At 57.1% G+C, this 21,864-nt stretch overlaps 2 protein-coding genes across 7 annotated transcripts in view; one reads left to right on the forward strand and one right to left on the reverse strand.

Moving 5' to 3' along the window:
- The window catches only part of MICALL1 (MICAL like 1), a 28,089-nt gene extending 14,480 nt beyond the window's left edge, over positions 1 to 13,609 (forward strand). For 2 of the 6 annotated variants that reach the window (XM_004279469.4, XM_033405032.2), the window contains 10 exons: positions 552 to 609; positions 1,282 to 1,640; positions 3,070 to 3,485; positions 6,085 to 6,219; positions 6,833 to 6,959; positions 7,095 to 7,185; positions 7,332 to 7,405; positions 10,421 to 10,535; positions 10,706 to 10,752; positions 11,794 to 13,609. In XM_004279469.4, coding sequence (XP_004279517.1) covers positions 552 to 609; positions 1,282 to 1,640; positions 3,070 to 3,485; positions 6,085 to 6,219; positions 6,833 to 6,959; positions 7,095 to 7,185; positions 7,332 to 7,405; positions 10,421 to 10,535; positions 10,706 to 10,752; positions 11,794 to 11,915 — 1,544 coding nt within the window. In that variant the 3' untranslated portion in view covers positions 11,916 to 13,609. Of the gene's footprint in view, positions 1 to 551; positions 610 to 1,281; positions 1,641 to 3,069; positions 3,486 to 6,084; positions 6,220 to 6,832; positions 6,960 to 7,094; positions 7,186 to 7,331; positions 7,406 to 10,420; positions 10,536 to 10,705; positions 10,753 to 11,506 lie in introns of all 6 variants that reach the window. The other 4 variants (XM_049694955.1, XM_033405031.2, XR_007470345.1 and 1 more) reach the window with 4 other exon arrangements.
- A 1,493-nt stretch (positions 13,610 to 15,102) lies between these two features.
- Positions 15,103 to 21,847, reverse strand: C11H22orf23 (chromosome 11 C22orf23 homolog). The gene is made up of 7 exons (XM_004279470.3): positions 21,672 to 21,847; positions 21,261 to 21,371; positions 20,204 to 20,266; positions 16,534 to 16,716; positions 15,698 to 15,829; positions 15,415 to 15,515; positions 15,103 to 15,223 (listed from the first exon to the last, which is right to left on the reverse strand). The coding sequence occupies exons 2-7, from the start codon at positions 21,361 to 21,363 to the stop codon at positions 15,152 to 15,154; spliced, it is 654 nt and encodes a 217-aa protein (XP_004279518.1). The 5' UTR covers positions 21,364 to 21,371; positions 21,672 to 21,847; the 3' UTR covers positions 15,103 to 15,151.
- Positions 21,848 to 21,864: the final 17 nt, after the last annotated feature.

The following is a 21,864-nucleotide window of genomic DNA, read 5'->3' on the forward strand; positions in this document are numbered from 1 at the left end:
GGCGAGCGGGGGCTACTCTTTGTTGCGGTGCGCGGGCTTCTCATTGCGGTGGCTTCTCTTGTTGCGGAGCACAGGCTTTAGGTGCACGGGCTTCTGTAGTTGTGGCTCGCGGGCTCTAGAGCGCAGGCTCAGTAGTTGTGGCACACGGGCTTAGTTGGTCCGCGGCATGTGGGATCTTCCCAGACCAGGGCTCGAACCCGTGTCCCCTGCACTGGCAGGTGGATTCTTGACCACTGCGCCACCAGGGAAGTCCAGGGTTCCCCCTTCTTAACTGAAATACGAATGGGGTCTCTAGGTGTCCTGGCCTTGCCCTTTTGACCTTCTCTACCTGTCACCTTTGGTGTTTATCTAATCTCCCTGAGTGCTGGGCTGGGGAGGTAGGAGGGTGCAGGTGAGGTTGCCATGGCCACCTGGAGTCCATGACCTGCCAGGTGGGACGGAAGGGCATCCTTGGTAAGGCAGGCACTTGGGCTGGCTCCCTTGGTGCCCCACCGTGCTGCCTGGCTCACAGCTGCCCGTGAAGACCTGTTTCATTCTCCTTTCCCATCTAGGGAAGCTGCATGAACCCCCCATCCCCAAGCCCAGAGGGACACCCAAGCTGTCAGAGAGGTATGCTGGCCCTGAGGGGTTTCAGGGCCCTGGTAGGGGGAAGGGGAGTACCCTGGGGTCTGGGCGGGTAACAAGGCCATGTGACCCACCAGCACACCTTCCCAAGAAGGGGTGGGGCTCATCTCTGGGGGCAGGAGCCTGTGCCCACATCCCCTTCCTTGTGGCTCCCCTGGGACCCCCTCTCCTGTGGGCAGCAATGCCTGGTGGAGACGGCTGCCTCTGGGGTCCCTTCACCCCTCCAAGCCTCCGCTGCCTGTGGAACGAGGGAGGCCTAGGCCTCGCTCCTCGAGTCGTTGTGCGAATCAGCAGCAGAGTGTAGACGACCCAGCAGAGCTCAGCGGTACACCTGGCTCAGATCCTCCAACCCTGGGCCCTGTGTCACAGGCGAGGACATCGGTTGCCAGCTCTTGTTTGGGAGCTGTTTCCCCTGTATGGTCCATGAGAGAGAGGGCCGGGGGGAGAGAGCCAGAGACAGAGGAAGGGGAAGGGAGAGGCCCCCTTCTTTCTGTTTCAGCTCTGGGGCCAGACTGGCCCCACTGGGCTGGGGTGGGAGAGGAGAAGGGTGCAGTTTCTCATCCACCCCCTTTGGGCTGCACTCAAGACTGTCTGGGGAGAGAAGGACATGCCCCCCTTGCCTCCTAACGGTTTCTGCTTCTTCCTGCCTCTGTCCAGGACACCAGCCCCCAGGAAAGACCCCCCATGGATCACACTGGTGCAGGCAGAGCCGAAGAAGAAGCCAGCCCCCCTGCCCCCGAGCAGCAGCCCCGGGCCGCCGCCCCCGGGCCGGGACAGCAGGCAGGTGGAGAACGGAGGTGTGCATGAGGTGGCTGGCCCGGAGCCCAAGCCCTACAACCCCTTCGAGGAGGAGCAGGAAGAGCCCCCAGCTGCACCCCGTGCAACCACCGGCCCTGCCCCGACTCACCCGGAGTCCACACCCAAGTCCCTGCACCCCTGGTACGGCATCACCCCCACGAGCAGCCCCAGGACAAAGAAGCGCCCCGCCCCCCGAGCACCCAGTGCATCCCCCCTTGGTGAGTGCCGTTCTCGGGAGCTCTCCTGACAGTTGGGACTCTGGGGTTGGGCACCTGGGTCAGCCCAGGGCCAGGGAAGGGCACGTGGTGCCACAGGACCCCCTCCAGGCCAGGTGCCGTGTGTGTCATGTCTGTCCTCAATCCTCGAGCAAACCTGTGACGTAGGTATCATACCCCATTTTGTAGGTGAGGAAACTGAGGCACAGAGAGGGTAAGTGATTTGCCCAAAGCCTCACAGCGCTTAAGCAGTGGAGGCAGGATTTGAACCCAGACTCCTGACTATACTCTTAACCCTTTGTAACCCACCGCACAGGGTCTTGTGAGAATTAAACGTGTTATCCATCAGTGTGCATAACACCAAGTTAGGCTCGTGGAAAGCGCTGGGCAGGGGTTAGCTCCAGCCCTGCCCATCTAGTCACTCTCCTCCAGTTGCCAGGCGCCTCGGGCTCTGACCTGGCTGCGTGGCACGGGTGCTAGTGGCTCTGAGCAGTTCCTTCTCTGTGTCTGTCCTCCGTCTCCCCATCCGGGATATGGAGGTGGTGGGCCAACTCCCAGGCGCTGTGCCTCCCTCCGCCCAGCCCTCCCTCTCGCTGTCTTGCAATCTTCTCGGGCCCTGTGCGTGGCCACCTTCCACCACGGCTGGGGTCCAGCTGCCTCTGAGACCTCAGTGGGAGCCCCTCAGACAGTGGGTCCGAGGGCACATTAGAGATGACCGGAGGCCGGTGTTCAGGTGGCCCAGGCCCCCCTCTCCGGCCCCTGATGGTGCCCTGGGACCCTCCAGCTGAGCGTGGTGGGTCAGTTGATCGGAGGTGATTGCCGGGTGGGAGATGCAGCCAATGGGATGAGCTCTGAGTCGGACACAGCTTGGTCCAACCCCAGCCCTTCTCCTCTCTGAGTCTGTTGCCTCCTGGGAAAGCGCAGATGATACTCTGAAGCATGGTGTCCCTCAACGCATGAGGATGAACCTGGCACGGGGCAGTGCCTGGCCTGGCGCTGGCCACCGCCAGGGCTGCCTGCTTCTCTCTCCCACCTCTGCTCGGGTCAGAGGCAGAGAAGGCAGACAGAAGCAAGGCTTTTTTTTGGCCTTTTCAGTCTGGCTTTGCTTTGGGTCACATCAGACGTGGGAGGGGAAGTGGAGGCTGCAGCCACGCTGGATGGGGAAGCGAGGGCCGTAAGAAACCAGGGCTGCGACGTGCCACGAGGCGCACGCCGGGGCCCGAGGAGCGCAGGGTGACTTGGGATGATTTGTCTGCCAGTGACCTTGGTCCAGTCACAGCTTTGCTATCCTCTGGGCTCTTGCCTGTCTGGATGTGGAGGACTTGGGTTGCCAGGGCCTGCAGCTCTGTCGCGAGTGGAGCGTGTTAGGTGAGGCCGGAAAGCCTGACTGTGCCCCCTCACGTGGCACCCACTTGTGTGTGTGTTTGTACAGCTCTCCACACCTCCCGCCTGTCACACTCGGAGCCACCCTCAGCCACCCCGTCGCCAGCCCTCAGCGTGGAAAGCCTGTCGTCCGAGAGCTCCAGCCAGCCCCCAAGTGGGGAGCCTCTGGAGCCGCCAGTCGTGCCCAAGAGCTCCTCAGAGCCTGCTGTCCATGCCCCGGGCAGCCCTGGCACCTCGGCCAGCCTCTCCGCCAACTCCTCCCTGTCCTCCTCTGGGGAGCTGGTGCAGCCCAGTGTGGCCCGGACACCTCAAGCCAGCCCTGGCCTTGCCCCCAATACTAGGGGCAGCCCAGGTCCCCCTCCAGCCAAGCCCTGCAGTGGCGCTGCTCCCACCCCTCTTGTGCTGGTTGGAGACAAGAGCCCTGCGCCTTCCCCTGGAACCTCATCCCCACAGCTCCAGGTAAAGGTGAGTGCCTCACCCTCGCTAAAGGCTGCTGTCCTGTCTAGTGGCCGTGGGCCTGGTCTCAGGGCAGGGTCTCTGATCCTTCCATCGTTGCTGGCCCTGACTTGTTGGGTGACCTTGGCTGTGCCCATCTACCCATTCACCACTGCATTCATTGAGGCACGGCTCCCCCTCTCCATCCTTTCATCCGTTAGCCAGACCTCCCCTCCATCTGTTCATGTCTCCACTCGCCTGGTCTTCCATGTCTTGAGGCGTCTAGCCCTTATTTACCTGCCTAGCACATGCACATGCCCATCTGGGACGCATCCACTAGCCACCACTTAACCCACACATCCTTCCGTTCACCCTTCCATTCACTGAGGTCCTATTTGTGCCAGACCCTGGCACAGTGGCGTTGAGACCTTGTCCTTGCCCTCTCGGGGCTCACAAGCTGCTCAGGGAGACAGGCCTAGATGATTGTTCTACAAGGCCGCCTGGGGTAGCGCACAGAGGGGAGGGGATGACTCCCTTCTTGGGGTCATTTTCCTTCTCCAGAGACCTCAGTCTCCCCTCCTGTAGAATGGGGCAGATGGTGTTCATTGAGTCCCTCCTGTGTGTATGGGCTGGCCTGGGCTCCAGAGGTAGATGACTGTGGCGATCCCTGCCCCCCAGGTGCTCACAGACAGGTCGGGGTAGGGTACTGGGATGACTGCGCCTTGTGTAGAGTTTGTTTTTGGCGGGGACGGGTAGAGGAGGGGTCGGCCCTCAACAGGCAGAGGGCCGAGGAAACAGCTTTCCTGGGTGCTTCTCTTGTGTGCCACTGCAGGGGTGCGGACAGCCCGTGCTGTGGGCTCCCCTTCCCAGGCCCCTTCCCAGGCTGGCGCTGTGCTCCATCCCCTCTGGGGGCTGCAGTGGGCACGAGGAGGGTCTGCTGGACACCCATCCCTGGGAGCTCGTTTTCCACCTGACCTCTGTGGCTGGTGAAGCACTTGTTTCTCAGTGTCACGCCAAGAACCAGGGGTCACCAGGGGTCAGGACATTCCTCTGGGCACCTAGTTCATGAGGGGGCCTCTCCTGCCACCAGAGTCCCTTTGCACCACCAGGTTCTGATTCTACCTTTTTTCCCGTACTCTGCAGCCCTCTGAGGGCCCGGCTGTAGTCCTGGTCTGACCTACCTGACAGAGGATAAGTCTGGGGAGGAGCCTGAGCTGTTGGTCTGTGCACCTTTCAAATGCCACTTAACCTTCCCTGGCCTGGGCAACTGCCTCCTGTCCAACTCTATCACCACCTGCTGTGTGACCTGGAGAAGGCCCATCCCATCTCTGGGCCTCAGGATGCTCTGGGGAGCCCCAGGGCTCCTTGCTGTGGGAGGTGGGGGAGGGAGTTGATTTTGGACGCCCCTCCCTTTCCCCCATACTGAAAGGCAGCTGCCTTTCAGTCTGTTTCCTGTCCTGAGGTCTGTGAAAGGTTGGTCTGAAGGAGTTCTGTGGCTGAGAACCCTTGAGGGACTCAGGGGCCTTTGGGCTGTTTGGCCCTGCTGGGCCCCTCTGGGTGTGACTGTGGAGGGTGTGGGCAGAGCCCAAGAGGACTTCCTCCTGGGGTGCCCCCTCCCTTACCCTAACCCCAGGATTCGGGGAGAACCCGAGGCACTGGGGGCAGGAGACAGGCAGGCCCGTTGGGCGGGTGCTGCCCTGTGGGGCCCAGACTATCACCCTGCTGCGCCGGTGGCCTGGGACTTCCCTTGCTTCAGATCCCAGAGCAGCCACCAGCCTGAAGGAATCGCCCCCAGGCTGGCACAGGTGAGGTGAGCGGGCTCCTCCCTCCCCCCAGCTGTTGGAAAGCCCGGTAAATACTCCTGGGAACACTCCATGGCCTCCAGTGATGCCTGGGGAGGGTGGTTGGAAGGTGCTGGCGCTGCCCACGTGGCAGGCAAGGCCCGTCCCAGTGGGGGGCCTGCCCGGCTGTGCTGGCCTCAGGACAGGGATTACCCCAGAAGGACAGAAAAATGCAGAGCTAGGGGGCAGCAGAGGATGGGCAGGGGGGGCTGGGCAGGAAGGGAGCTACCTTCCTCCTCCCTCTACTGATAGTGGGTTCCCTGTTTTTGCTCTTCCTGGCTGGGGGACCCTGGGCAAGGAGCTGAGCCCCGGCATCCCCGCTGGAAAAGGGGTGGTTGTGAGGCCTGGATGAGCTGCTATAGCTCTGTCCCACCCTACACTGCATGTCCTGACCGCTGCCCCCGGCGCCGGAGGGCTGCCCCAGCCCGAAATAGAGTCTCACTGCAGCTTGGGCCCTTGGGAAGAGCGTGACCTTGAGCCAGTTACTTAACCTCTCTGAACTCGAGTTTACTCAGCTGTAAAATGGGCACGACACTACCCACCTTGTGGAGTGGTTGTGAGAATTGAACAGGAACGTAGAGAAGTATCCAGTGCGGCGGCAGCACAAGGGAGGCGCTGGGAAGTGGAAGTGTTTGTTGAATGACTGAGTTCCTCAGAGACTGGCTGCTGGGGGATTCTGTCTCTGCCTGATTCCTACCGCCCGCCTTCCATGGTCCCATGTGATCAAGCTGCCTGGGTCTTACTGACCCCTCCCTGACTTATCTTCTGCCACGTCTCCCTGCCTTTAGTCTTCCTGCAAGGAGAATCCTTTTAACCGGAAGGCATCACCCACAGCGTCCCCAACCGTAAAGAAGGCCACCAAGGGCTCCAAGCCAGCGAGACCGCCTGCCCCAGGACACGGCTTTCCGCTCATCAAACGCAAGGTACAGCTGGGAGCCCCAGACAACTGGCTGCCTGGGCCCCGGCCCCCTCCCTTGGCCGCCTCAGGCTTCCCGTGGGACTCTGCCACAGGATGGGCTGCCTGGGCAGCTTCCCTCAGATGCTGGAGGGGGCATGCTTGGGAGGCCCAGCTGGGAGATTTATGAACTTGCAGCCAGGGGGATTCTGAGCAGATTAGCTGCTCTGACCGAAAGCATTGGGTGATGCATTTAAATTGTTACTAATAATAGTTCAAGGATCTGAAGCGTTCACGTGACAAACAGCTTAGAGTGTTCTCAGGTTTCTCTGTCTAATAGGGTCACTTTCGCACGTTGTGATATATTTTCTCGAGTGGCAGAGGAGGGGAGGAAGTTGCCAGAGAGAAGCAGGAAGTTGTATCGCCCTCTGGGCATGCCTGTTGGAGCTGGGACCAGGGGCATGGCAGGGGCGTGGCTGTCCCTACACCCATCCCTTGCCACACCGGGGTGTGGGACGGAGCCAGGGCGCAGGGCCTGTGGAGGCCAGTGCTGGCCGGAGAGAAGAGGGAAGCTCCTGTTCCTGGCGGCCAACAGGTGGGAGGGCGGGCTGACCTTCAGATAACTGGGCGCTGTCGGGCAGGTTCAGGCTGACCAGTACATCCCCGAGGAGGACATCCATGGGGAGATGGACACCATCGAGCGTCAGCTGGATACCCTGGAACACCGTGGGGTCCTGCTGGAGGAGAAGCTGCGTGGTGGAGTGGACGGTGCGGGAGCTGCCGGGGGCCTGGCGGGTGGGACTCGGGTAGGGGGAGCCTCTCTTCCAGGGTAGGAGCCGCCGTGGCCCCTTTGAGGGTGGGGACTGCCTCCAGCCCTGGCCTCAGTGGGCATCTGGTTTCCAGAGGGCCGTGAGGATGACATGCTGGTGGACTGGTTCAAGCTCATCCACGAGAAGCATCTGCTGGTTCGACGGGAGTCCGAGCTCATCTATGTGTGAGTCCTTGCTCCCCTTGGCTCCTGGCTCCTCCCCCCAGGATCCAGAGAGCTTAGGACCGGGAATCTTCACCTTCCTCCCTTATCAGTGACAGCACAGGGCAGGCAGCCGCAGAACTAACAGTCACCTTATTCCCACCTTCCAGCTTCAAGCAGCAGAACCTGGAGCAACGCCAGGCCGACGTGGAGTATGAGCTCCGGTGCCTTCTCAACAAGCCAGGTGAGTGTGGCCACACCCACTCCCCAGACACCTGCGCTGGGGCCTGGTGACATGGAGGAGTGGGCTGGGGAGTGGACAGACCGGGCCCTGATGGGGATGCACGGGCAGAGCCTGGGAACAGGGCAGGGGGTGCTGCCTGGGTCATAACAGGTGAAAACTAAGCTCAAGCCACGACGGGAGAGGGAACGGCATGGCCAGCGTGGGGCTGTGACGTCTGTGGTGTTGGGATGGCAGGCCTGCAGAGAACACCGAGACCAGGAGCAGACTGGCTTGTTGTTTTTAGATGTTGAGGGTAGGAGTTTATTAATTAATTAATTTATTTTTGCTGTGTTGCATCTTTGTTTCTGTGCGAGGGCTTTCTCTAGTTGTGGCAAGCGGGGGCCACTCTTCATCGCGGTGCGCGGGTCTCTCACTATCGCGGCCTCTCTTGTTGCGGAGCACAGGCTCCAGACGCACAGGCTCAGTAGTTGTGGCTCACGGGCCCAGTTGCTCTGCGGGATGTGGGATCCTCCCAGACCAGGGCTCGAACCCATGTCCCCTGCATTAGCAGGCAGACTCTCAACCACTGCGCCACCAGGGAAACCCCCTTTTTTTTTAATAAAGTAATTTTTTAAAATATTTTTTTATTTTTTAAAATTTTATTTATTTTTGACTGCATTGGGTCTTTGTTGCTGCGTGTGGACTTTCTCTACTTGTGGCGAGCGGGGGCTACTCTTCGTTGCGGTGCACGGGCTTCTCATTGCGGTGGCTTCTCTTGTTGTGGAGCAAGGGCTCTAGGCGTGCAGGCTTCAGTAGTTGTAGCACTCGGCTCAGTAGTTGTAGTGCACAGACGGGCTTAGTTGCTCTGAAGCATGTGGGATCTTCCCGGACCAGGGATCCAACCCATGTCCCCTGCATTGGCAGGCGGATTCTTAACCACTGTGCCACCAGGGAAGTCTCGATTGGCTTGTTTTGGTACCCTCCTCTCCTGGAAGGTGTGGGTGGGCTCCTGGCGGGGAGGGGTCAGGCTCCAGGGCCCAGGGCTGCCTTGCTGCGCGAGGCAGAGCAGGTACCTGTCCAGAGGCAGCTCTGGGCTCATGGCCGTTAGGCCAGAGCATGGCAGGGCTCTGCTGGCGGGGGGAGGGCCAGTGGAAGTGCCCCTGCACAGCGTGGCTCAGGGTGACTCTGGGAGGGAGGGATGGGATGTGCTGAGAATGGAGCGGGGCCATGGGAGGATAGGGTGTGGAGTCACACAGCCCTGCGTTCTGCCGCTAACTTGCTGGGGGCCCTTAGGCGGCTTCCTTAGCCCCACTGAGCCTCAGCGGCTTCATGTGTAAGACAGGGATGAAGGTGCCCGCCTGGGAGGGTATTCTAAGGCCCAGGAGCCGGTGCACGTGGAAACACTCTGTGCCCTATGAGGGGCTGATGGCTGATGGTTTTTATGTGGCTGAGCTGGGGTCTGGCCATGACATGGGGTGAGCACAGCTGTGGGCTGAGAGAGAGCACAGGACTGCGGAGTGTCCAGAGGCTGGAGCCAGGGCTTTTGACCGCTTCCTCTGGCCCAGGTGGTAGGAATCGTTGTTCCCATTTAACAGATGAGGAAATGAAGAGCCCGAGAGGCTGAGAGTCTCGCACATTGGTGGTGGAGCTGGGCTTCTAGCCATGTCTCTGACTTGGGCATGTCCCTGCACACCCAGCCCCTCCTGCCGGCTGGGACAGTGGCCCTGCTTTTCCACTGACCAGGGAGCTTGGGAGGCTGGATGTGACCCAGAGGCAGGAGGAAGTCACAGAATGTCCCAGCTCTTTGCTGCCACCTATGAATCACTCCCAAATCTCTGGAGGCTGGGGCGTGGCCGCCGCTCAGAGGAAGCCGCAGCGACACCTTGTGGTCGAAATGGGGACAGCACCTCTGTACCCCAGGCCAGCCTGGCCCTGGGCTTTTTGTGTTGCTTCTCCAGTCCTCTGTGTGGTGGCAACACATCGGGGCTTGTCATCCTGTCCTGGTTGTTGCCTTTGGAGGGTGAGACTGGCTTATAAGGCCCCAGGTGGGCTGGAGATCCATAAGACACTGTAAGGGCTGTAGCTTGGATCAAAGCATTCCAAGGCTGGCCGGGTACAAGCACTGGCTCCACCCTTGCTGTGTGACACTGGTCAAGGACTTAACTTCCGCAAGCCTTGGTTTTCCCACACGTAGGTCGGGGACATAACTTACCCAGGCCCCAGATTTGGGAAGCAGCAGAGTAGGATTTGAACTGGGGTGGTGACTGAAACCCATGTTGTCCCCAGAATTATGCTGGGTCAACGGTTCCAGTTTTGGCAAGAGGTGGTGGTAGGGGCAGATGTTGTGGAGGGAAGGTCAAGTGTGGGCATCCCTCCCCTGGGAGCCTGTGGGCTGGGTGAGAGGAATACCGGGGTGCAGGTGGGCCTCTGAGGGTGGTTCTGTAGGATAGCTCAGGTTCTTGAGAGGAGGCTGGAGGGGCAGCAGGTGTCTGAGACATCAGGGACACCTCCTGGCAGGGCTCCGTGCCCCCAGGGACCCCTCTAGTCCACCCTCCTTCATGGCATTAGATGAATGTCCCAATATGCCCCTTGGGTCACATTGCTTCTCCTGCATGAGGACCCCTGGGGTTCCCTGTTATCTCCCCACCCCTGCCCCACTTTGGCCAGCTCGCCATTGGAGGCTCTCAGCAGACCCAGCCTGAATCCTTCCCCCAAGAAACCATCTAGTGAACATTTGTTGAATGAGTGCATGAACATAGCAGGAAACTCTTTGGCACGTGCTCTTCTCTGTTCTCAGAACACGTATTGTGCTGGACCTCCCGGAGCCCCCTTGGAGAGTTTTTTTGGTAGGCAGACTGGTATCCTTGGTCTCTCCTATGACAACCTTCATTTCTCCAAAAATTTGTAATCCCCACCCATCTGGGCCCCCCTCCCTCAGAGTGTCCAGCGTGGGGCTGGTCTGCAGCCACCCTTAGCACTTAGGCGTTAGTTCCTCGCTTCCTGGGACTCATGGCCCCAACTTTTCTCCTTGGGCAGAAAAGGACTGGACAGAAGAGGACCGGGTCCGAGAGAAGGTGCTGATGCAGGAGCTTGTGACCCTCATCGAGCAGCGCAACGCCATCGTCAACTGCCTAGATGAGGACCGGCAGAGGTGACGTGGCTGGGGGAGGGCTTCCCCGGGGCTTCCTGGGGGCGGGGCCCTCACTGCCAGTCATCCCAGTGCTGCCTGCTCAGCCTGCGCGGACTCGGAGTCTGGAGGGGCCTGAGAGATTACCTCGTCCTTCCTCCCGTGGGACACTCAGCTTCCCTTTCTCATTTCAGGGAGGAAGAGGAAGATAAGATGTTGGAAGCCATGATCAAGAAGAAAGGTGAGGCCCCTCCTGGGGCTCTGGCCCACTTGAACTCCTGGAGGGTGGGGGGTAGGTTGGACAGAGGGTTGGAGTGGGCGCTACAGGGACGGTGTGTGCAAACTCCTAGCCCCTGTTTTGCCAAGAAGGCCGTGTGTAGCAAGGCAGGTCACCCTACGGCCAGGAGAGTGGGCGTGGGATGCCCTGGTGCCCACAGGGAGGACGGTGGCGTGTGGGAGCATTTCCCAGGGCGCGTCTGCCTTAAACTGTGCGTTCCTCCTTGAGATCTGCAGTTGGTCTAGGAGGGGTCTGTGGGACCAAACAGCAGGCCCTCCCGCAGATACGATAGTGCCCAGAATGGGCACTGGAGAGCACTGGACTGGGAGGCATGAGCCCTGGGCCTAATCTTGGTTCCACCAGTGACTCATTTGGTGGCCTTGCGGTTAAGTCTGGGCTCCAGTTAGACTGGATTCCAGTCCCAGCTCTGGCACTTCCCAGCGGGGTGGCTTTGAGCCGCTTCACCCCTCTAGGCCTCGCTCTCCTTGTCCGTGGAATGGGGGACAAAGCACGCACCTCCCGGGCATGTGCTGAGGATGACTGAGGTAATGTGTATAAGGCACTTAATCCAGGGCCTGGCCCCTGCATAAAGCTCGGTTGGTGCCAGTCTGTTTCAAAACTCCCATTTTCCTCGTCCATAATAAGCTAGGGGCTGGGCGAGATGATTTCTGAGGTCTCCTCTACCTCTGACAGTCAGTGTTCGTGTTGTAACCCACAGAGCTGTGAGCACCAGCCTAGGGGAACCAAGCCCTTTAGAGATGAACGTCTGCCACGCTGTAGGGCTCCCCCATTGCTTTCACGGGCGCTCGTCTCCCGATCCTGCCAAAACACTGGGAAGGGGTAGGGTCTCGTCCTAGAGACAAAGAACTGGAAGCTCAGAAAGGTGAAGGGGCGCACGGTTCCAGGAGAGGGGGTAGCGGTGGGCTGAGCCTGTTGGCCGGCGCTCCTAGGCCATCACCACCACCCCCCGGCCTGCCCCGATCGACTCTCCTCTCCCTTCTGCAGAGTTCCAGAAGGAGGCTGAACCCGAGGGCAAGAAGAAGGGGAAGTTCAAGACCATGAAGGTGCTGAAGCTGCTAGGAAACAAGCGTGATACCAAGAGCAAGTCCCCGGGAGACAAGAGCTAACAGTGCGGGCTGCCAGCTGGGGACTCCACCGCTCCTGGCTCGGCCCCCGGGCTGTGCTCTGCCAGGGACGCCCAGCTTCCCTGCAGGATCAGTCGAGGGGAAAGATGACTTAAGGGGAGGGAGCCTCTGGGTGATGGCCTCTCCCTCCTCAGGGTCCTCTGGCTCGTCTGGGCCAAAGAGTTTTCTTCCCTCTCCTCTGAGCCACCGGCAGCTGCGCCTCAGCCCTGCCCAGCCTGGCTGTGATGACCCCAGATGCTGGGACAGACCCAGGGAGCGAGCTGGCTCCTGGGTCCGGGGAGCAGCCGCAGCCGAGCACACCTGCCCTCGTCCCACCCAGCACCTGGCCTGCCGTGCCGGGCAGCTCCTCGGTCCCTCTTCCCTTCTGTGCCACGTGCAGAGGGGAGCCTTACCTGTCAGAGTCTCTGGGTCTTTCTGCCCACGAGGTGGGCCCGGGGTGGGCCTCTGGCCTGGGTCTCCCGCCCCGGCCCTGGTTCTGAGTCTCTGTCTTCCTTTCGGTGCAGGCGGCCCTGACTCTCTTTCTCCTCACTCAGGACCTCTATTTATGAAGTCTCTTAATTAAGTTCGAGGTAGTTACTGTGTCCTCAGACACGAATGGGCCTGGACAGATCCCTCCCTGTGTTGCTCGGAGTTCTAGGAGCTTCCCTCGTCTCCCCTCATTCTGTAGGAGGTCTCTCTGTCCAGGACACCGTGCCGGGGTGGGTGGGAGCCAAGTGCTGAGCCCCCGCAGGGAGGGTCCCGGGGACGCAGGCCCCAGCTGCGGTTCTGGCCCCGCCCCTCGGCCAGGTCAGCAGCAGGCGGGGCTGCTGCCGTAGGTGCTAACCCTGGTCCTTTACCGCACTGCGGCCCGGCCCCTCCTTTAGCTCTCCCCGCCACCCCAGGGCTGGGGCGCAGTGGACCCACTCCGGGTGGTCATCGCCAGCCTGTCTTCTCACACTCGTCTGTTGTCTGTTCTCTCCCGACTTGTTGCTGCCGAAGGACTCATGGTCGCTCGGCCCCTGGGATGGCTGTGGGAGCGGAGGAGCCGATGGGGGCCACCACCTTCCCCCCACAGAGTGTGCCCAGCAGCTCTTGGTCAAAGCACTGTTGCTGTAAGCTATTTCCGGGGTGCCTCTAGGGCCCCCTTCCCTCAGCCCGCCTATGGGGAGAGGTTGTACTGTATTAATTTGAGAGGGTTTTCCTCCCTGACAATAAATGGAGACCACCTCAGTCGCCAGTGCCCTGCAGCCTCGAGGCGCCTTCCCCTCGCCAGGCCTGCCTTCTTCCCTGCCTCTGCCAGGCCTTGAGGCCGGCGTCTCTGCTTGCCCAGGAGGGCGTGGAGGGGCTGTCCACCGCTGGGGGCCCTGGCCCTCACTGCCTGCCCCCTGGGCAGGACCCCTTCCTCTGCAGGGACAGGTGGCTCCCGTGCCTGTGCAGCCCGCGGCCGCCTCCTTCCTGACATGCCTGTTGACCTGCAGCTGGGGTCACCAACTCCAGCGGCAGGTGACGCACGTGAACCAGGCTGGGTGTGTCCTGAGGGACGCCCCGACACCTGGGTGGTGGGGACTGGCGTGAATGGGGGTGGATACGCCACAACTAGAGGGGAAGTTCTTCCTCATTTAAGTCAACTGTAGCCTGTGGGATGTGGGCCCAGTGGGGCCAGATCTTTCCATTTTTCAAGAGAAACTGGAAATCCAGATGGTGCGTGTGTGTGATTTGTAAATGTCGGCAACCGATGCGAATTTAAATCGAGGGCAGGCTGCGGTGGTGTCACGGGGGGGCCGACTTTGTCCTGGGCTGTCCTGGGTTCTCTGGTTCGCTGCCCCCGGGCCACGACGTGCTGGGGCCTTCGAGGTGGAGGGCGGCTGTCCTCGTCATGTTGCACCCTTGGCCCTCAGGTTCTGGAGGGTGTGTGGATACAGGCTTCTCATGGAGTGTTACAGAGCCCAGCCCTTGATCTGGTCCTCTCTGTTTGTCTGTTTGAGGCTGCAGGGCCGTGTTTATTCTGCAAACCCAGACTTGGGTCATGTGGCCTGAGAAGATTATATGAATCCCTCCAAGTGGAATGGTTGGTTGAAATTTCTGAAATACTTTGATTTATGGGGACAGAAAAATGACAGAATACTGGAGACCATAAGGCTTGTGGTTGTCAAGACACGGGGACTGCCGTGTGCCGTGTGCCAGGCCTGGGGCGCTGCTCCTGTGGGCGGATTTCTCCTCAGCAGCCCTTTGAGGCAGGCCGCACAGGCGAGCCATCGGAGATGAGGCTGCTGGGCTCAGACCGCACAGGCTGGGAGTGGACTTCCAAAGCAGGACCCCTTCCGTCTGGGTCCCTCCCACCCCTCTGGGTTTCTTTCTATGGGCTGTGCGTTTGGTGGAAAGACAAAAGCTAACTTTTAATCCTGAGTAGGCTACTTGCTAGTTAAATGACTCTGGTCATAGCATCTTGGTGAGCCCTGGTTTTCACATAGGGATAATGTACCATCGCAGGCATTTATTGAGAATCAGCTGAGAGTGACACCGGCGCCTGCCGTCGTGCCCGGCCATGGGGTGCTCCAGGAGCCTTCGTTCCATTTTCACTTGAAATGTGCAAAACAGCTAGAAACCAACTGGGCTTGAAAAATTCTAACCCCTTGAACAAATAAGGTTTATCCCTCTGAAAACAAAATGGTGTGTGTAATGACCTACGTTAAATGTGTTTTATTAGCCTGTTAATCACAGTGGTTAAATATTTGCCCAAAGCTGTAAGAAGTCAAATAAGTAGGTCCTAAGACAGGTAGGAAGAAAGGAATCATATTCATTACTAAGTTCAGAAAACCTAACGTGCCGGACACAGGGACACGCAGTGGGTGAGGCCGTGGGAAGGGAGCCCAGTGGATGCCCTTAGACATACACCTAAGATGGTGAGACCTGGATCCTTGCTTTCACTGTGTGTGTGGCGCTTTCCCCAAGAAAAGACTCTGTGTGTGTGTATGTGTCTGTATCTGTGACTGGTCTCAGAGGCTCAGCTGACTGAGGATCCCTGGGCAGAGTCTCAAGGAGAATCAGCTCGTTTTCTGAGACGTGGTCCATTTTCTAGGGTGCTATGTGCAGGGTGCCCTAGGTGGGGGCAGTGCTATACAACCATTTACATGGCTGAAGGCTGGGGTGGGTGGGCTGACCTGGGGGTGACCCTGCTTGGCAAGGGGGTGGGCTCCAATGGTAGAGGTTGGGCTCCCCCGCCCCCCTCCGGAGGCAGATTAAGTGGTGGCGAGAGCCTTCCTAAGTTCCTCACTCCTCTTGTGGTCAAGGTCTTCCATTTCCTGTAGTTTCTGCAGAGGGCATCAGGGAAAGCTGGGGATCAGGGAAGGAACTCCAGGAGCCACCGCAGATGGGAGGCTAGAGCCGGACTCCTGAAATGGCCGCAGCTGACCCTTTATTCCTGCTCACATCTCGTCCTCCACACTCACAGGGGTGCATCGCCCCCTCCCTGCCAGCTCCATTTCCCTGTTGCTTCTCCTACCTGCGAGATTTCAGTAAGGATGATCGCTTGGTACTGTCTGCCCTGCCCTAGGGCCTCCATGTCAGCCAGGAATTCTTTCCTCTCCTGGATTTCCTTTACCACTGGAAAGGGAAAGGGCCGTCAGTGTACAGGGCAACGGGGGCCCTCAGGCTCCCAGGAGGGATGGCAGGGACGGCAGGTTGCTTTTCTTGGGAACAGGAAGCAGTTCTGCGGTTGCCCCTCAGGGATTCCCCCCTCCACACACACTCCCCTCCCCAGCGTAACTGGCCCATCAGGGGCTCACATTCTTCAAACCGGTCCAGCTCAGGGACTGGGTTCTCCTGTCGCACAGGAGGGGGCTTTCTTTTCCGTTCCGCTGGCTCCTTCCCGGTGGCAAAAATATTTTGGAGTCTTCGCTTCTCCTTCTCCAGATCTCCTGTTGGGCCCGGACATGGCCTAGTTAAGGCGTGAAGAGCACCCCCATTCATGGTCCGTGTTCCCAGTTGGGCACGCTCGCTCCAGGGTAACGTGGGTAGGGCTTCTGAAAACCCAGCACCTTCTACCCTAGGTGTCCCTGAGCTGGTCAGTCATGATAGGCAGGAAGGGGTTGAAAGGACCCACAAGAGAGCTTCGTCAAAACCCACACGTTGCCCGGGTGCAGAGCAAGGCTAAGAAAACTCAGTGACTGCTGCAGTGCAGCTGGGATGGGGAGGCTGCCTGGGAGCTGTCGGAGGGGCTCGCCCAAGAGCCATGTCAGGTGCCAAGTAGAAGCGGGTGGGGGGGAACGACTCCCTGAAATCGGCTGCAGCGCAGAGGAGCCCTGGGTTCCAGGCACCGTGTGAGCTTCAGAGAGCAGTGGCCGTGATGCCTGACCGCCGAACATTCATCAGAGATGGGCGGAAACCAGTTAATGGTTAAAGAGAGTTCTGGAAAAATGTATGAAAACGAACACCTAACTGGTTTCCCGTGCACCCTGAATGCCCCCAAGCTAACATGTGCTGAGGTTCAAGAGCATCGGTATAAACAACGTGAGAATTTGATTAGCTGCCCGCTCCGCGCTCTGCGGGCTGCAAGTCTCCCTGCCCCCTACCCCCTCGGAGGGCGGTAGGAGAGGGGCTGTAGTGGAGGCCCCTCACTTACGGGTGGCTTGGGGCTTGAACTGCTCCCGGCTGTAGGCCCCGTTGGCTTGGCACATGCTGGCAGGCCGGAGGTGGGACCGGACGGCCAGGATGGGAGGCAAGTAGATGGCTGGGGCCGGCTGCTTGGAAGGCAACACCCTCTGGCTGGAAGTTGGACTGCACTGTAGGGGGAGAGTGTCTCCTCCTGCGGAAGGAAGGGTCAGGGTGGGGGGGCCCTCCTGGCTTTTTTTTTTTAGTTTATAAAAGCGGTCCCTACCTGTTATAACAAGTCAAACAGTACAGAAGGGTCTTCCCTTCTCCCCTCCGAGCCCCCCTCTACAAGAAGCCATGGTAACAAGTTGGTGGTCTCGGCCCATTCTTTTTGTTGCTTACATAAACATGTTCAAAGATACGTGTGCATATGTAAGATTCATGTTTCAAACACTGGATCATACTGTATGCTATTCAGTAATAGACTCTTAACAGTCTATCATGGACATCTTTCCAGATCACTCCATTTATATATAACTTATTTTTTATAGCTGTATACTAGTCCTTAGAAACATTATTTATTCAATGAGTCTCCTAGTTTCAGAAATGCAGGCAATTTCCAGTTTGTTTTTTTTTTAAACTATTTCAAACAATGATGTAATAAACATTCTTGTACATCCAGCCTTCGTCCTGGTGCTTTGGTTTCTATAGATGGATTCCTAAAACCTGCTTGGTCCATGGGCAGGGAGGGGTGGTTTGGATGGTGCTAGACACCAATCCCTCCTGTCCATCCCCACTGCCTTGACCCACCCAGACCTGGGGCTCCTCCCCCAGGCCAGCCAAATGTGTCACCTCCTACCTGGTTGACTGGCCCCTCCTCTCAATTGCCTTAAAGCCCAGCTCAGCACAGTCCCCAGCCACTGTTCTGATCTGGCCCCTGTCTACCTCCCTTACATTTCCAGCCTTCTGTCATCCATCTGGCAAATACGTATTGAGTGTGTACTCTGTGCCAGGCCCAAGGCACTGGGGGTAAAGTGTGAGTAAGATGAAGCCCTGCCCTCGTGGCACATCTGGGGTGTAGATGATGATAAAACAAGTAAAATATATAGTACGTTAGTGACAGTACAGCGATGGAGCACAGGGTGTGTCGGAGCAGGATTTACAGTTATAGATAGGGTAGCCAGGGAAGGCTGCAAGGAGACAGAGACATTTGAGGAAAGACCCCAAAGTGGTAAGAGGCCAGCCCTGCAGGTATTTCAGGGAAGAGCATTCCAGGCAGAGGGAACAGCAAGAGTAAAGGACCTGAGGTGGGAATGTGCCTGGAGTGCCTGAGGAACAGCCAGGAGGTTAGGGTGCCAGGAGCGGACTGAGCAAGGGGTGGGGTGTAGTGGGACTAGAGGTCAGAGGTTACGGAGGGCAAGAGACATACCGGGCCTCGTAGGCCTCTGGAAAGACTGGCTTTTACTGTGTGCGTGGTGGGAAGCCATCGGAGGGTTCTGAGCAGAGGAATGACATGAGCCCTTTAGCTGCCCTTGAAAATACAGCGTTGGGACTTCCCTGGCTTCCCAGCAGTTAGGACTCTGCACTTCCCGCTGCAGGGGGCATGGGTTCAATCCCTGGTCCAGGAACTAAGATCCCACAAGCTGCTCGGCACGGCCAAAAACAAAACAAACAAACAAACAAAAAAACAGCGTTGGGGGTCGAGGGTACAGGTAGTCACAGTCAGGATATGGTTTGAAGGTCAAGCAGACAGGACTGCTGATGGGTTGAATGTGGGGTCCGGGAGAAAGAGAAAGAGGAGACAGGATGTCTCTGAGGTGTCTGCCCTGAGGAACCGGAAGGATAGAGCTGCCATTATTCCCCACTACCCTTCCCTTCTCACGCCCTCTACCTAGGGCCACACCATGGTTTATCTCTCTTCTCTGAAGAGATGCTGTGCTTTCTAGAATGTTTCTCCTACTCTCTCTGCTATTTCTACCTGTCCAGTACCAAATGCTACCTCTTCCTTTGGCTCAGTCTCAGTAAATAATTATGGCCCAAGTAATTCTGGGAGTTCAGGTGAAGGAGAGGAATTTGTGGCTTGCAACAGAATTTGAACTAAGCCTCAAACCAACAAGTAGGACTTGGTTAAGAAGAGAGGAATAGGGCTTCCCTGGTGGCACAGTGGTTAAGAATCCTCCTGCCAATGCAGGGGACACCGGTTCGAACCCTGGTCCGGGAAGATCCCACATGCCGCAGAGCAACTAAGCCCGTGCATCACAACTACTGAGCCTGTGCTCTAGAGCCCGCGAGCCACAACTACTGAAGCCTGCGTACCTAGAGCCCATGCTCTGCAACAAGAGAAGCCACCGCAATGAGAAGCCCGCGCACCACAAGGAAGAGTTGCCCCCGCTCGCTGCAACTAGAGAAAGCCCGCGCGCAGCAGACCCAATGCAGACAAAAATAAATAAATAAGATAAATTAAAAAAAAAAAAAGAAGAGAGGAATAGAGAGATGATTCTAGGAGAAGAAACCAGACTCAACACCAATGCTTGGAGGCAATATTTTAAAGAAAAAACTTTTAAGGAGAACAAAACTTCCAGGAAAACTTGTGACTTGTGTTGCCCTAACCACTAATGCAATTAGTCCTTCAACTAATGTTGAGCGCCTAGGAGCCAAGGTACCATGGTGAACAAGGCAGACCCAGTCCTTGGTCTCCTGGTATTTACTTTTAGTGGGATTTCTAGCATATTCTTTGTAGTCATGTTTAGGGGACCCCAATGATTAGTAAATTGCTGAGTATGGAGATTGAGTTCTGTGACTCAGCTGTGTTGTGGTGCTAGGCAATGGCGGCCTGAGTTGTCCTTGTCTACAATGAGGAAGGAGATCTGACTTCTGAACTGGTCTGACGGAGCCTCCCTCCCTCTGCCACTGCTGGGCAGGCACTGTCGATATTTGTCTCTCTGACTTTCCCATCCCTATGCCTCTGTGGTTGACCAGATGCCTCCTGATAGGTACCTTCTTTCTGGAGAGACGGCAAGAGCTATTGGTAGATTCAAGTGAGATTTGGCAGGTTTGGACCTTCTGGCATCCTCTTAAAGGTAACTCTACAGATCTCTGTTCTGATCCACTACGTGTTGATTCAGTTAAATCTCAGAAAGCAAGGTTGTTTTTAAGATCTTAGAGAGCACCTTGTTACTGTGCCCATGTACATTCACTTTTTTGTTTTCCTTAAAAATAAATAATACAATGTGTGGTTAGAGGTGAGCTGTGGAAAGGTTTTGCATACTTTTCCTAAGTTGGAAGCCTGCCAGTAATCTTGTTCCTGCCAGCTAAGCTATGAATGAAAAAATCTATGAATGAGACACACACAGTCCTCTCCTCTGGCGAGCTCATATGGTATGTGTGTAAGAGGGCGGGATTAATTTGTAGACTTGACAGCGTTCAGAGTATTTGGCTGGGCAGGAAGTCTCGAATGGGCTGTGATCTGTTGGGAAGGTTGGCTGGAACCAGACTGCAGGAGGGGCTCATGTGCTGTGACCCACGTCGGGGGAGGAAGCAAAGACCCTGCAAAGTCAGTTCCCCAGGAGCAAGAGTCAGAAATACTATTCATTTTTTTTTTCTCTTTTAAAATGAGGTCCCCTACTCCTTAATATGGAGAAGCATGAAAAATGTGGCATAGGATCCCTCTGCCCTGGAAGCTTCTGCAGATGGCCTCTTACGTTTCATGGTGTCCATGATGTGGCGCCGTTGGAAGTTTGTCAGTTTGGATTCCTTCATCATCACTGCAGGACAAAGCACTTCAGTGAGGCTTCCTGAGCTGCAAGCAGATGCCTTTATCTCACCCCACTGAAATTTAACATTGTATCACCTCCTGCCCCCATTCAGCACTTGAGTACTTGGCCGCCCCCGCACTGCGGCTTGTGGGATCTTAGTTTCCCGGAACAGGGATTGAAGCCAGGCCCCTGGCAGTGAAAGCGACGGGTCCTAACCACTGGACCGCCAGGGAATTCCCTTCCTTTCCTGCTTTGTTTTTTTTCTATAGCACTCATCACTACCTAAGTTCTATGTACCTTATTATTTGTTACCTTCCTACTAGAATATTAGCTCCATGGGACCAAGAATTTTTGCTTGTTTTTCTTTTCTTTTTTTTTTTTTTTATTGCTGTATTTTCAGCACCTAGAACGATGTCTAAAGCACATAGTGGGCTTAAATTTTTTTTGTTGTTGAGTGAATGAAGGGATGAATGAACAAGAATTCATTAAGCATGTGCCAGGGGCTGGAGCTACAATTGTAGCTACAAATGTAGCCAAAATAGGCATCCTGTCCTGATGGAGTTCATGAACTAGAGGGGCAGATGGATGTTGATTCAATGTTAATTCAACGGGACACACTAGGTATCTGACTACAGGTTGCCAATGAAGGAAATTGACTACTAAGTATCTGACTACTAAGCCCACAAAGGAAAAGGTATTTGGTAGAGTGCTGGCGCCTAACAGTTGGTTGCACTGTGGTGGCGGGTGGGGAGGAAATAAAGCTTCCCTGGGGAAATTGAACGTGTGATCTAAGGGACGCAGGGGAGTTAACTACTCTAAAATTCTTAGTTCTTTGACTTTTGGCCACTTCCAAGTTGTAGGACCCCTGAATCTTTCTGAACTCCAGGCTTCTTATATGTAAAATAGAAACAGCAATTGCTAAACCATAAGTCATGCAGGGGAGAACTGAGTTACAGAGAGTAACTGTGACCACCGCTCTTCTTGTGTCCTTTAACGCACTGACCTCTGAGCAGCTCGCAGGTCTCTGGGGTGTAAGTGACCGGCTTGGGGCAGCACCAGAACCCTGTTCCTTTGGTCACTGTCTCCACCCTCTCCTGGGAAGCCATGGAGGACTCTGAGGAGGGAAAAACGCAACGACACACCCACTGTCTCCCAGATCCAACCTCTGCTCCCACACCCCCAACACCACCCATAGTTTGGGAGCAGGGATCGGGTCGCAAGAGAATCGTGATGCCGTCTGTGAACATCGCGAGAGTGCCCGATCCTCCCACCCAGAACAGATCCACTGGCAGATCCACACGCGTACAGAGACCTCAACCTGACCTGGCGCCTGTGTCAGAGAAGTCCCCTCGGGAGGAAAGGGGCGTTAGGGTAACCGTGCCCGCTGGGTGACACGCCTAAACGGAAACCTCACCCTAAAGTAAGACCCCGGCTGGGTGATCCCTCCCCACAGAGAGCGGAGGCTGCGCTCAGCAGATCGTAACCGGGGCTCTGAAGCAGCACCCGCGCCGGGGCGCCGCAAAAATACTTCTGAGATCTCAGCGACTAGAGCCCGCAGCTAGCCTGTCTGGCTACCATGGTAACGCGCACGCGCCGCTGGGCGCATG

Source organism: Orcinus orca, chromosome 11 (assembly GCF_937001465.1).
Source record: "Orcinus orca chromosome 11, mOrcOrc1.1, whole genome shotgun sequence".
Lineage (NCBI taxonomy): Eukaryota > Metazoa > Chordata > Mammalia > Artiodactyla > Delphinidae > Orcinus > Orcinus orca.